The sequence below is a fragment of the Diaphorina citri genome, unplaced genomic scaffold, assembly GCF_000475195.1.
Source record: "Diaphorina citri unplaced genomic scaffold, Diaci psyllid genome assembly version 1.1 scaffold1950, whole genome shotgun sequence".
In the NCBI taxonomy this organism is placed as follows: Eukaryota; Metazoa; Arthropoda; class Insecta; order Hemiptera; family Psyllidae; genus Diaphorina; species Diaphorina citri.
Genome location: NW_007379376.1, coordinates 11,715 through 26,495, shown reverse-complemented (window position 1 = coordinate 26,495; position 14,781 = coordinate 11,715). Strand labels below are relative to the sequence as shown.

The following is a 14,781-nucleotide window of genomic DNA, read 5'->3' as shown; positions in this document are numbered from 1 at the left end:
CTTAGATGTTATCATTGGATTCATAGCACAAATGGAAAATTATACATACATATAAAATTGATCCTTTCTTACCTGTGCAAAAAGAAAATCAAACAGTCTGAAAGTGGTAATTTACCATTTACCAATAAGTATTGTATTTTTCGTATCCTTGTAATATTGCTGAAACTAGGAGAAACCGAGTTCAAGCATTTTGGCGTCTCCACTAATATGTATTTTCATACTCTGCTGCATTGCCTAGAACTTTCTGTCTCTCCCATTCTTAGATGAAATGGAAAATTATACATACATATAAAATTGATCCTTTCTTACCTGTGCAAAAAGAAAATCAAACAGTCTGAAAGTGGTAATTTACCAATAGGTAATATTGCTGAAACCAGGAGAAACCGAGTTCAAGCATTTTGGCGTCTCCACTAATACACTCTGCTGCATTGCCTAGAATTTTCTGTCTCTCCCATTCTTAGATGTTATCATTGGATTCATAGCATACATATTTGATTATTATGTAATAGGCGTCCAAGATCTATATGGGCTTCAACTTCACCAATAGTGTTCGCAAATAGGCAAATAGCTGATGCAGCACGCAACAATTTTCCGACGATAAACATCTGCCGGGCTCGTTTCATTTCCTGCCGAAGAATTTTCCGATGCAAAGATAGCAAAGTAATTAGCAGTTTTTCATTAGGTAGTTCCAATCTCTGTGCCAAAACAGCGAAATGACGTGCAAGTATTTATTAATTGGAAACATCTCTAGATTTCTATCTAGACCGGACATTGTCTCAATTGAGATGATACTTGCATTGCTAATGATCGCAAGTATTTATTAATTAGAAGCATCTCTAGATCTCTATCTAGACCGGACATTGTTTCAATTGAGATGATACTTGCATTGCTAATGATCAAATTTGTCGATTGTTTCATTGTTATCTCCCACAAGCTCGTTGTAATATTGGTAATAGAAGGGTTTTATCAAAATATCTATGGAAAACTTTACTTTCGGTGCACGGAATACTTTACTTTCGGTATATGAAGGTAGGTATAAATTCCTTAGTTGATGCTGTATCGCCAACTCGGTACCTAAATACATCTCGAAATCGAAAAGAGAAGTTAGACAGGATAGGAAAAAGCCAGCCGTTTCGAGAACGAACATCATCCGTTCAGGATAAAATCCGTCGCGGAAGGAAATTGAACCCGCGACCTAGCACTTACAAGGCAGACGCGCTACCTCCTCCTCCTCCTCTTTTTTTTTTCTTCGCCTTTTCCCGTGTATAGACGGGGTCGGCATTTTTCGTCAGCCTCTCAATCAGCCCTACCAACTAAGCAAATTTTCGTTCATAAATTTATTTTCGTTTGTTTTATACAGGGTGACTCCGGAGGTCCTCTACAGGTGACTTCGGACACGAACCAGTGTATCTACAAAATAGTGGGGGTCACCTCCTTTGGGAAGTTTTGCGGGGAGAAAAACTCCCCCGGGGTTATATAAAAGATTTGAGATAAGAGATAGAATGAGATTGTGGATGAACGAAATTAAATTAAATTTAAGACGCTTATTCAAATTCAGGTATAATACTCGTAGATTAGGTGAACACTATTTGCAGGCTTTTGCACACTTTTTTTTACCTATGCAATTTTTGTGCATAACAATTTTCCAGATGGATTTTACCTACTGTAGGGGTAGGTACCTACCTACCTAGCTATGTATCTTGTTTATCTACTCAAGTCAATGTAGGTAGGTATATATACCTACATTATGTGAGAATACCTACATTTATGTGAGACGTGAAACGTAATACCTACAGGTAGGCAGTGGGCAGGTTAATAGTTGGTTGGTAATTAGGTATGTAAGAACACCTACCTAGGATTTATTTGTTTAGGAGCCATGTTTTACTATCGAAATATTCGGAATCTCACGTCACTGCTCATTGCGATAATTAAACTTACTTTATCGTGGACACTCGTTGATGTTTTGAAAGCCCAGTTAGGTAGTAGAACGGTTTCGATATTTCTATAGTAAAATACGGCCAAGGACAATAAAGAAGAAGAAGAGCCTATGAAGGTGTAAATAGGAAAATAACATAAATTTACGGGTGAAGAGAGAAAAGAATGGTGAGATGATATAAAACATTTGAGATAAGAGATAGAATGAGATTGTGGATGAACGAAATTAAATTAAATTTAAGACGCTTATTCAAATTCAGGTAAAATACTCGTAGATTAGGTGAACACTATTTGCAGGCTTTTGCACACTTTTTTTTTTACCTATGCAATTTTTTTGCATAACAAATTTTGCAAATACCTACATAGATCTTACCTAACACCATTTGCAGGTTTTTTTTACACTTTTTTTTACCTATGCAATTTTTGTGCATAACAATAATTTTCCAGATGGATTTTACCTACTGTAGGGGTTCCTACCTACCTAGCTATGTATCTTGTTTATCTACTCAAGTCAATGTGTGAGATTGTGGATGAACGAAATTAAATTAAATTTAAGACGCTTATTCAAATTCAGGTAAAATACTCGTAGATTAGGTGAACACTATTTTCAGGCTTTTGCACACTTTTTTTATACCTATGCAATTTTTGTGCATAACAATTTTCCAGATGGATTTTACCTACTGTAGGGGTTCCTACCTACCTAGCTACATATGTATCTAGTTTATCTACTCAAGTCAATGTAGGTAGGTATATATACCTACATTATGTGAGACGAGATTTAGTGAAACGTAATACCTACAGGTAGGCAGGTTGGTTGGTTGGTAATTAGGTACCTATGTAAGAACACCTACCTAGGATTTATTTGTTTCCCTACCACGATAAATTAACTGTACAGAATACCTATTTAGGTTTATTACATTTTATAATGATTATTCCTATGTACTCGTATATCTATTTATTTGAAATAAAATCGGTCTACCCGAATATTTTTTTTTAAGTACCTATGAGTTTTATACTCCAACTTTTAGTTACCTCTCTTCCTTTCTCTCAGTAGGTATAAATATTGCGTATTAGTGGAGATGTCGAATTTCCCATTTTTAGGTTTATTACATTTTATAATGATTATTCCTATGTACTCGTATATCTATTTATTTGAAATAAAATCGGTCTACCCGAATATTTTTTATATGTATGAGTTTTATACTCCAACTTTTAGTTACCTACCTCTCTTCCTTTCTCTCAGCAGGTATAAATATTGCGTATTAGTGGAGATGTCGAATTTCTTGTACAGAATACCTATTTAGGTTTATTACATTTTATAATGATTATTCCTATGTACTCGTATATCTATTTATTTGAAATAAAATCGGTCCACCCGAATATTTTTTTTAAGTATGAGTTTTATACTCCAACTTTTAGTTACCTCTCTTCCTTTCTCTTAGTACCTTAGAGGTATAAATATTGCGTATTAGTGGAGATGTCGAATTTCCCATTAGTGGAGATGCCAAAAATCCTCTTTTGGGAACCCCTAGATTTCTGACAGATGAGTTGAGCGCGCTCTAGTGAGTAAAAAACTGTAATTTTTTGTTGCATCGTGTGAAATCGCCTTTTGCAAAGGTTACGAAATCTACCGGGCCTTCAACCGCGAAAATTTGAATTTTGACTTACCAACCGATAACCGATTAACCGATCAGGATTCAGGATTTCCGCAGGCAAATTTTGGATTTTACAGATTTTTAACACATTTGACTCATTTCATAATATTCCGACTTTAAAAGGACATAATTTTGTCAAAATTAAACAGAATGCTCAATCAGTTGCTGTCCAAATTGGTCTGATGCTCAAGTACTCTTTCTGTCACTGGTGATAACATGCCAACTTTATCCAGCATCCAAAGATCTGATAATTTTTGCCTGCCCCTTTCAAGCTAAGAAATCCAAGAATATTTGACTGAACATATCTACTTTCATCAAACAAATTGCTACAGCCATAAAATGCTTGCCAAAAAACTACAGATACCACTTGACACAAATACAATGTAAGTACCAAATTGTTCTTTGAGCCATTTACAGCCAATCCCTGAAAAGACTCCTCATTCCACACATCAAGGGAAAACCATAGGTTGATGTGAATATCCCATGTTACAGCCCCAATACTTTTTTTTTTGCATCATGTGAAATCCCCTTTAGTGAAGATCACAAAACTTATCTCCAAATTTAAAGGTGGCTTAAAGACACATTCTTAGTCTTGTGGTCACCAATCCCTGAAAAGACTCCTCATTCCACAGCCACACATCAAGGGAAAACCATAGGTTGATGTGAATATCCCATGTTACAGCCCCAACTGCCCCAATACTTTTTTTTGCATCATGTGAAATCCCATTTAGTGAAGATCACAAAACTTATCTCCAAATTTAAAGGTGGCTTAAAGACACATTCTAAGTCTTGGTATCTGTGAGACTTGGTGAACTCAACTTGGTGCGCAATGACGATGGTGCTTCACCGGAGAATTTCAAGGTGGTTCAGGTCAGTAGATAAATGTGGTACCCCCGCTTGCATGGTAAACAGGAGGGCGTGGGTTTGATCCCAGCAGAGGCATTAAATTTCATCATCCTTTATTTGAGAATTTGAGCACATAATAATGGAGCTCTAAGGTTTAGGTGGTAGAGAATGCCTCTGGCGTTAACCTCACTTAGTGGTTACCTTCCAGCTTCCTCTCAAGCGTCTATTATTTTATTTTGTTACCGAATTGTTGGTAATGTCTACAATATTGTTATCGTTCACAGGTGTACCCCCATCCCGACTACCGATCCAACGTGAAGTACAACGACATCGCTCTACTCCGCCTGGACAGGACGGTAGAATTCAGCAATAGCATTCGACCTGCCTGTCTGTACACCTCAGAGACAACAAGCATGCCTCGGGCTATTGCCACCGGGTGGGGGACTGTAGGATTTGGTGAGTGTCCACTTAACCCTTTGAACGCAGATGTAAACTTTTGTTTACACAAACTTTGCCGGCCAATAACTCCTAAGGTGATGAATTTAAAAAATTCTGACTCCAGATATGATCATAACTCGTATCTTAATTCGGTAACCAAAGGGTTAATCACGGGCTGAGGGCTAATGTTACCTTCAAAATGCGGAAGTAACACGGGGTTGGCTAGCGAACCCCAACACTAGCGCTGAGGGTTTGACGAGTCCTTTTGGAACTAACAAACTCGTATCTTAATTCGGTAACCAAAGGGTTAATCACGGGCTGAGGGCTAATGTTACCTTCAAAATGCGGAAGTAACACGGGGTTGGATAGCGAACCCCAACACTAGCGCTGAGGGTTTGACGAGTCGCTGAGGGCTAATGTTACCTTCAAAATGCGGAAGTAACACGGGGTTGGCTAGCGAACCCCAACACTAGCGCTGAGGGTTTGACGAGTCATTTTGGAACTTTCCAATCCGGGGTTGCGACTTGTGTAGAACGGGGTGTCAATCTCATTTATTTCGATGGCTACGGCTTTCTGAGTTAATTCTATTGGATACATTAAGAATATTAAGGTGTGTCCAAACATAGTCGATCGGCCGTCGCGTCTATCGACGAGGTGAGCCTATGTTATCGAGGCAGTGTGGACAGTTCAGTCGATGTCCATCGATGACCGGTCGACTATGTGTGGACTGTTTCCACTGGACACACTTTTACAGAGAGACCCGTAGGAAAATGCCCCGATTTTTAACTCCTCAAATCAACTAACGAATTGCCCTAATCCTCCCGATTTTTTCCCAGGTGATCGATCGAGTGATGTCTTGCTCAAGGTCGGGCTCAACTTTATAGATAGTCAGAAATGTGCGTCCCTGTACAGATCTGAACAGAGCTCTTCTCTACACAAAGGCATTGTGGACTCAGGGAGGGGCGGGATTTCCTGGAATTGTGGAGGCTCTCTGGTCAGTGAGAAGTTTGTGCTGACAGCTGCTCATTGCACGGACAGTAGTCTGTAAGTTGATCTTGGAACCTTGATTGGGGCTGTTTCCAGCCCTTTATTATTAATTTTGTACTGAAGAAAAATTAATATAAAGGATGCATTTTGGCGTCTTGCCGTCCCGAAATCGAAGAGAGAAAGAAGACAGGATAGGAGAAATCCAGCCGTTCCGAGAACGAAGATTATCCCATCAGGATAAAATCCGCCCCGGGCGGGAATCGAACCTGCGGCCTAGCGCTTACAAGGCAGACACGCTATCAAAACGCATAGCACAAATTCACATTAACTATGTAGGATACTACGAGTATACCTACAGTACAAATAATGGTTGGTAAATAATGTCTTCTTGATGGCTTGTGTTGGAGGCCGATTGGGTATCACACTAGGTTTGCACGCCGGAGGTCCCGGGTTTGATTCACGGCGAGTTCGAAGTTTTTTCGGCTCTGTGCTTGGAGTTTGGGGTGTACTTAGCCTTGTAAGGACAATTGAGGAGCTACTTTAATCGAGTAGCGGCTTAAAAGATCATTAAAGTATGGAAATTTTTAGCGGCTGAGGGCTAATGTTACCTTCAAAATGCGGAAGTAACACGGGGTTGGCTAGCGAACCCCAACACTAGCGCTGAGGGTTTGACGAGTTCTTTTGGAACTAACCAATCCGGGGTTGCGACTTGTGTAGAACGGGCTGTCAATCTCATTTATTTCGATGGCTACGGCTTTCGAGTTAATTCTATTGGATACATTAAGAATATTAAGGTGTGTCCAAACATTGTCGACTGGCCGTCGCGTCGATCGACGAGGTGAGCCTATGTTATCGAGGCAGTGTGGACAGTTCAGTCGATGTCCATCGATGACCAGTCGAACCCGTAGGAAAATGCCCCGATTTTAAACTCCTCAAATTACCTAACGAATTGCCCTGATCCTCCCGATTTTTTCCCAGGTGATCGATCGAGTGATGTCTTGCTCAAGGTCGGGCTTAACTTTTGAGCGCGCTCTGGTGAGTAAAAAACTGCAATTTTTTTGTTGCATCGTGTGAAATCGCCTTTTGCAAAGGTTACGAAATCTACCGGGCCTTGGACCGCGAAAATTTGAATTTTGTCTTACCAACCGAAAACCGATCAGGATTTCCGCAGGCAAATTTTGGATTTTACAGATTTTTACCTCATTTGACTCATTTCGTGATCTTCCGAGTTTAAAAGGACATAATTTTGTTAAAATTAAACAGAATGCTCAATCAGTTGCTGTCCAAATTGGTCTGAGGCCGCCAAAGTAATTGAAGAAAAATCAATACCAAAGGCAATGATTATACCAATTTGGTAGAGAATGCCATTGTCTGGCAGGGTACTTTAAACAGGGAGTAGATCAGCTTAGTCTGGCTGGGGGACTTTAAACAGGGTGTATATGAGTACCAGCCTGAAATTTCCCGTGCTAAAGAAATAGCAAAGGTTGCGTGCAAAGGGCATCCACTTGTAAATTTTTTGTAGCCAAAACCAAATGTCACCCTAGTTAGGGCCAGGGTCAGATTAGCCCCCCGCGGGGCCCGGGGCAGTTTCAAAGGCGCGGGGCCCCCAGGACCTACCCCCCTCCCTACTAGAAAACACTTCTATACCTACCTAATTCATTTATATCAATCATTACCTACGGACTACGAGTTTTGTTATTAAAATGTATTTTGCCGTTTCAAACCAAAGGCAATGATTATACCAATTTGGTAGAGAATGCCATTGTCTGGCGGGGGTACTTTAAACAGGGAGTAGATCAGCTTAGTCTGGCTGGGGAACTTTAAACAGGGTGTATATGAGTACCAGCCTGAAATTTCCCGTGCTAAAGAAATAAAAACCCATAATATCTAGTGTAAGTCCTCAAAGCGCGGGGCCCGTGGCAGTCTGCCATTCTGCCTTATGGGTAATCCGGCCCTGGTTAGGGCTGATTGAGAGGCTGACGAAAAACGCCGACCCCGTCTGTACACGGCAAAAGGCGAGGAAGAAGAAGAAGGTAGAGAATGCCATAGGCATTTAATTAACCTTAAAGAAATAGCAAAGGTTGCGTGCGAAGGGCATCCACTTGTAAATTTTTTGTAGCCAAAACCAAATGTCACCCTAGTTAGGGCTGATGAGAGGCTGATGAAAAACGCTGACCTCGTCTGTACAAAAGGCGAGGAGGAAGAAGAAGGTAGAGAATGCCTTAGGCATTTAATTAACACGTATCTGTGAGACTTGGTGAACTCAACTTGGTGCGCAATGACGATGGTGCTTCACCGGAGAATTTCAAGGTGGTTCAGGTCAGTAGATGAATGTGGTACTCCCGCTTGGTAAACAAGAGGGCGTGGGTTCGATCCCAGCAGAGGCATTAAATTTTATCCTCCTTTATTTGAGAATTTGACCACATAATAATGGAGCTCTAAGGGTTAGGTGGTACAGAACGCCTCCGGCGTTAACCTCACTTAGTGGTTACCTTCCAGCTTCCTCTCAAGCGTCTATTATTTTATTTTGTTTTGTTACCGAAATGTTGGTAATGTCTACAATATTGTTATCGTTCACAGGTGCACCCTCATCCTGACTACCGATCTAACGTGAAGTACAACGACATCGCTCTACTCCGCCTGGACAGAACGGTAGAATTCAGCAATAGCATTCGACCTGCCTGTCTGTATACCTCGGAGACAACAAGCATGCCTCGGGCTATTGCCACCGGGTGGGGGACTGTAGGATTTGGTGAGTGTCCACTAAAGAAATAGCAAAGGTTGCGTGCGAAGGGCATCCACTTGTAAATTTTTTGTAGCCAAAACCAAATGTCACCCTAGTTAGGGCTGATTGAGAGGCTGACGAAAAACGCCGACCCCGTCTGTACACGGCAAAAGGCGAGGAGGAAGAAGAAGAAGGTAGAGAATGTCATAGGCATTTAATTAACCCCACCCTTGATCAAACTTCATTTTATTATATATTATTTCTTTTGACATCTCTTGACAAAATCATCATGTTTTGTATCATTCTATTATTCCTTAGATCGCGTCTCCAGAGCATCGTTCAAGAACAACTCTCCCAAGTGCACGACATTTCCAACGACTGGCTCTCCCTAGGGCGTCTGTGTACCCCTCGCCTTCTCTTCCTGTTCGAGTCCTGTCCTCGCTTTCTAGCCCAGAGGTCACCCGATGAAGACCTGGGAGAGGAAAAAGAAAAGCTGCTCCGCTCGTTCGAGATGAAGCTCGAAGATCAAATATTCAACATTCTGCGAAACAGTCGGGTTATTTGTCACGTAAGGTATGGAATAACAATACTTTTTAGCCCGTCCATCCTTTATTAATAATAAAAGGTATAGTGGACGGGCTATTGTATTCGCTTCGTTGTTTATAGAACAAGAGGCCGATTGGGTATCACACTAGGTTTGCACGCCGGAGGTCCCGGGTTTGATTCACGGCGAGGTCGAAGTTTTTTCGGCTCTGTGCTTGGAGTTCGGGGTGTACTTAGCCTTGTAAGGACAATTGAGGAGCTACTTTAATCGAGTAGCGGCATTAACAGTGTAAAAAGATTATTAAAGTATGGAAATTTTTAGGAAAGGAAGCACTTAGTAATGTTGTGATACTCACAAAAGTTGTGAAAAGGCTCTGCTTTAGAATAGAATATACCTTGTTTATCCTGCTCAAATGAGATTAAAAAGTCCCATTACCCCAGTAGTCTAAACAAGGTCTCGTTTATTTTATGGGTTAAATAACTAAGTGGTAGTTGTAAGGGTTTGATGGCAGAGATTGTCTCAGGCAATAATCACGCCCTGTTGTAATTTTGTAATCATTTATTACAATAAAGAGTTATTATTATTATTATAGTATGCTTTACCACAAGTTTGTTTTCTTCTCTCCACACAGTGCCAACGCTCTATTCTCCGTCCCGGCCAACCGTCGCTACGTGTATGTCCAGACCTCTCACAACCATCTGAAGCGAGACTGGCTCGACTTCTTTCTCACCTCGCTGGTCACAACCCCCCTTCATAACAGCGTGCCGCCCGAAAGTGACGACCCGTGGGTACCAGCGTATGGACTGGAGAACGAGGAGCACATTATGCGTCCAGAGCGACACGAGTTTAAATTGTTCCTAGGGGACGTGTTGGACGATGCGAGATATGTGCGGGAGTTTGACGATGACTTCGGATCCCACGCGTACTCGAGGTCGCTGAACACGGGACATAGGATTGAGGTGAGAAAAAGAAAAAATATAGATGCCAGCATCCTAGTCGCGTCTACCTTGTTGACTTCGGATCCCACGCGTACTCGAGGTCGCTGAACACGGGACATAGGATTGAGGTGAGAAAAAGAAAAAATATAGATGCCAGCATCTTAGTCGCGTCTGCCTTGTAAGCGCTAGGCCGCGGGTTCGTATCCCGCCTGGTGTGGATTTTATCCTGGAGGGATAAGGTTCGTTCTCGGAACGGCTGGCTTTCTCCTATCCTTTCTTCCTTCTCTCTTCGATTTCGGGACGATAAGACGTTAGCAGTTACAGTTCCCTCTATCAAACCTCTCGGGAGGAATCAATTTTAGTTCCGATATGTAGAAAGTACCTTGATGTTCACTTTGTTTTATTCCATTCAATTCTATTTTATTCTATTCTATAATTCCATTCCAGCGTCCCCTTCTACGTACTTGGATCAGCGCTACAAGTCGACTATGGCGCACTCTAGTTGTGGACGAGCAAAGTTTGGTTCTGGCCGAGTTATCCGATAAAATGGACACGGACATTAAGTTCAGCGAGGAGAGGTGCAGTAAGGTGCTGCCCCTAGCGTTCAATGTGTATAAAGACAACCTACCCTCGCACTACAACACACAGTTCCATGAAACACGGGTGAGAAAATGTGAATTCATTAAGATAAAATTAATTTTCCCTTCTAAAATGTAAAATAACCGGGATCTATTTAAAAAAGAATTTAAATTCATTCAAATTTAACGCGCGTACGTTTCTAACACAGGGATTTCATCATCGTAATTCCGATCTCCATATTCCAATCCCCATAATGTGTGTCATGCGCAGAAACCAAAACTCGTCGAACATGGGTATCGGGATTTTACAAAACAGGATGCAAAATCTCTCCAATAGCTCTAGAATTTGAGTGAAATATCTAAACTCACACGAAGGAATGAATACTTCATCAGACATAAACTTGTACCTAAATGTTTCCTTAGGTTACCCCATCCCCCGAAAGTTTCCTTAGGTTACCCCATTCATACGGTTGGTCCAGTGGTAACGCGCTTGTTTGCCATGCAGAAGGTCCCGGGTTCGAATCCCACCATCGACAAAAATTTGTACTCGTTTTTCGATTGCAAATATTTCAACGGGTTACTTTCTGGTGTTCTCGTGTTGACCCAGCACCTAAATGGGAAGTATTGTGCCCCTTCTCGCCCATCTGACGAAAGGCAAACTACGGGATGGGCATGCCACGCCACAGGCCACATCAAGCGTCTAATGTAGCAGTTGTTTCAGTTGCTACGAAATAAAACGGCAGTGGAACACTCATCTTAAAAAAAAAAAAAAAAAAAAAAAAAAAAATATCTTAGTTCTAATATGGTCCCCTCCCCTCGAATGGTTCCCCAGGTAAGTCTCAAGCATTCAACTCGTTTTCATTCACGCCCGGGTCGTTTTCGACATCTTCCTCACCAGAGCTTTAGAGGACGAGTGCGCATCATATTGGACCCGGGCGAGACAAATGTCGTGAAGTGGACCAGTCTGAGGGAAACCCAGGGGGGGGGGGGGGGGGGGGGGCGGCGGTCCGGGGCGAGGGGGTGGGGGGGCGCGGGGGGTAATGAATCCGCTGCACAAGGGAGGCTCCGGTACTCGGGTTACCGAGTTCGATCCAGGGTGAGAACGGAGTTTTATTATTACTTATTATTATTATTATTTCAGTTAAGGATGGATTTTTTTATGGCATGCGTTGCTCAGGATGGAGGTTTATTCACGAGATTCTTCTCTAAATTCGAACATACGCAATTATATGTACACTACGTTTTATATTATTCTTCAGTGGTGGTAGTCTGAACTTTGAATACATATCGAAAGCACGTTTAGAGACGAAACGCACACAACGTTCTCGTACCAGCTCTTCGGAAATTCTGGTTTGGGCTATCTATAGCTATACTATGCTCCCGCTTCTTAAAATTGATAATTTAGTCAATTAATAATAATTAATAATAATATGAAGTAAGTTGCCCATTTCTCACAAGGTTAGTACGTGTTTCTGAGTTAGGCATTGACTAACATTTTTTGACATTGCGCTTTTGCAGCTCAGAATTGCAAAGGTAATCGATGTTTCCTAATGTCCGATTTTGTACCTTTAGATTTCTTTTGGATGTTGTAGATAGAGTTTTATTATTCGTGTGTACCCTGTACATCTATATGTTCTACACTCACCTTTTCACGTGCACTCTCATTTTAATATAAGATTTTCTGTGCCCTATTCCTGAAGGACTCCACACAGATATTACAAAGGACCCATAGATATGGTATTTTCAAGTGTGGAGGCCTTTACTGATCGTTAATACAGGATTGCATGTTAATATGGTGCATGATTACCACACCAAGTTTCTTTTGATGCACAACTTCATTTATCTATTTTACTATTCAGAGTACCTATCTATCAACTCGCAAATTATTCTTTAATTTTTGCGCACTTTTCTTATAAATTGATATGTCTGTATCTTATTGAGAATTTACCCCCAGTAGCTCAGAGGAAGAATGTTGGACTCACAACCCAGGGGACTGGGGTTCAAATCCCAGTAGCGACATGAAAATTAAGTTTGGCAATTAATATCTAATAATGGTTATTTTTCTTTAACATAATCTCATAAAAGTGCTTTAACTAGGCTGGCAATCTAAACTTTGATGTCAGCATTACTGGCTGTTCATTACAAGCATCAGGCCTGTATTTAGGGGGTTCCAAGTCCCCCCCTCCCCCTCGAGAGAGGCGAAACTCGAGTCGGTTTCAGAAAATCCCTAAAAACCCTAGTCATACAATTAATCATAATATCCCCCTCTTTTCCTCAGGTCCAGTAGTAGTGGGGGAGGCTCAGGTTCCGGCAATACAGCAGGCGGTTCCAACAAGCGACTCCTAGCCCAGCTGATGCGGCTTCATATAGTCACCCCCAAGGCCCCTGTTCATGTGACCCTCAACCCTAGGGTCCAACCGGCACCCCCACCCTGCCCTATATTTATAACGGGGGTCACTGAGCCCATACGACTCACGCAGAGTGCGTACTGGGTACTGCGATTACCGTATCCTTTATCTACAACTACTTACTTAGATATTCATATAAGCTTAACCATACTTTTAGGTCCCTAGGTCCCGACTACACCAACTGACCTTTAACCCATCAAATATACGAGACCTTGTTTAGACTGCTGGGGTAAAGGGACTTTTCAGTCCTATTCGGGCAGGATAAACAAGGTATATTCTATTCTATTCTAGACCTAAGTCTCAGAGTGGACTTTTTGTGTACAATGTGCACAGGTACATGTATATTTGCTCAAAAAAAATAAAACACACACACACACACCCTTTTTTTTATATAGTAAGCAATGGATTATTTTCACGTGCGATATGTTTCTAATATTTGTTACAATCTCTTGTTGATGTCCTTCACTTTGATAATCTCAGTTACGTCTGGAAAAGAAAAGCTCCTTTTTGTATTTAACCTAACCCTATAATAACACTAATCACTGCTCTAATTGTGAAAACTCCTTCTTGCATTTTAGCTTGGGAACAACCAACAACCTCATGTATGGTATAATCAGAAGTAAATTCAAATGAACTACCATCAACAATAACTATGAAATCTAGCTTTGAAGTGTTCATAAACCACAATCCACCTTTCTCTCCCCAGGGTTTTCTCTTTGTTTGGTCTGACTTAAAGAACAAACATGCTCGTGCTGTGCTGTTCCTGTTCCTGGTATCACATGTTCTCATACTTAGTCATCCTTCGTATACATTTGATATGAGCTACATCCAGCTGTTCAAAACATTAGACCTGGTGAGGTAAGTCAATTTACAAGCTATTCCAAAGTAATTGAAGAAAAATCAATACCAAAGGCAATGATTATACCAATTTGGTAGAGAATGCCATTGTCTGGCGGGGGTACTTTAAACAGGGAGTAGATCAGCTTAGTCTGGCTGGGGAACTTTAAACAGGGTGTATATGAGTACCAGCCTGAAATTTCCCGTGCTAAAGAAATAGCAAAGGTTGCGTGCGAAGGGCATCCACTTGTAAATTTTTTGTAGCCAAAACCAAATGTCACCCTAGTTAGGGCTGATGAGAGGCTGATGAAAAACGCTGACCTCGTCTGTACAAAAGGCGAGGAGGAAGAAGAAGGTAGAGAATGCCTTAGGCATTTAATTAACACCACCCTTGATCAAACTTTATTTTATTATTTCTTTTTGACATCTCTTGACAAAATCATCATGTTTTGTATCATTCTATTATTCCTTAGATCGCGTCTCCAGAGCATCGTTCAAGAACAACTCTCCCAAGTGCACGACATTTCCAACGACTGGCTCTCCCTAGGGCGTCTGTGTACCCCTCGCCTTCTCTTCCTGTTCGAGTCCTGTCCTCGCTTTCTAGCCCAGAGGTCACCCGATGAAGACCTGGGAGAGGAAAAAGAAAAGCTGCTCCGCTCGTTCGAGATGAAGCTCGAAGATCAAATATTCAACATTCTGCGAAACAGTCGGGTTATTTGTCACGTAAGGTATGGAATAACAATACTTTTTAGCCCGTCCATCCTTTATTAATAATAAAAGGTATAGTGGACGGGCTATTGTATTCGCTTCGTTGTTTATAGAACAAGAGGCCGATCGGGTATCACACTAGGTTTGCACGCCGGAGGTCCCGGGTTTGATTCACGGCGAGT

The 14,781-nt window shown here is 41.4% G+C and overlaps 2 protein-coding genes and 1 long non-coding RNA gene across 3 annotated transcripts in view; 2 read left to right on the top strand and 1 right to left on the bottom strand.

The window, feature by feature from the left end:
- Positions 1–2,593: 2,593 nt before the first annotated feature.
- Positions 2,594–3,347, bottom strand: LOC113470940. The gene is made up of 2 exons (XR_003393821.1): positions 3,232–3,347; positions 2,594–2,835 (listed from the first exon to the last, which is right to left on the bottom strand). It is a non-coding gene; the product is annotated as an uncharacterized LOC113470940 (long non-coding RNA).
- Positions 3,348–3,929: 582 nt separating this feature from the next.
- Positions 3,930–8,636, top strand: LOC103517762 (serine protease snake-like). The gene is made up of 7 exons (XM_026829745.1): positions 3,930–3,973; positions 4,158–4,246; positions 4,378–4,460; positions 4,721–4,892; positions 5,711–5,918; positions 8,099–8,180; positions 8,442–8,636. Exons 1-7 carry the CDS (start codon positions 3,930–3,932, stop codon positions 8,634–8,636), a joined length of 873 nt encoding a protein of 290 aa, XP_026685546.1.
- Positions 8,637–8,875: 239 nt separating this feature from the next.
- Positions 8,876–14,781, top strand: part of LOC103517761 (protein SMG8-like) — a gene marked incomplete at its 3' end in the record, with an annotated part of 13,985 nt that continues 8,079 nt past the window's right edge. The window contains exons 1-8 of the mRNA XM_026829744.1: positions 8,876–9,159; positions 9,762–10,089; positions 10,516–10,731; positions 11,099–11,115; positions 12,165–12,179; positions 12,925–13,138; positions 13,761–13,912; positions 14,365–14,614. Of these exons, the coding sequence (XP_026685545.1) occupies positions 8,876–9,159; positions 9,762–10,089; positions 10,516–10,731; positions 11,099–11,115; positions 12,165–12,179; positions 12,925–13,138; positions 13,761–13,912; positions 14,365–14,614 (1,476 nt within the window). The remainder of the gene's footprint in view (positions 9,160–9,761; positions 10,090–10,515; positions 10,732–11,098; positions 11,116–12,164; positions 12,180–12,924; positions 13,139–13,760; positions 13,913–14,364; positions 14,615–14,781) is intronic.

Excerpts from the sequence above, each read along its gene's own strand:
- LOC103517762 (XM_026829745.1), top strand. The coding sequence starts at position 3,930 with ATGCTTGCCAAAAAACTACAGATACCACTTGACACAAATACAAT. Across the intron at positions 3,974-4,157 it reads CCACTTGACACAAATACAAT|GTGGCTTAAAGACACATTCT; the intron begins GTAAGTACCAAA and ends CCAAATTTAAAG. Across the intron at positions 4,893-5,710 it reads GTGGGGGACTGTAGGATTTG|GTGATCGATCGAGTGATGTC; the intron begins GTGAGTGTCCAC and ends ATTTTTTCCCAG.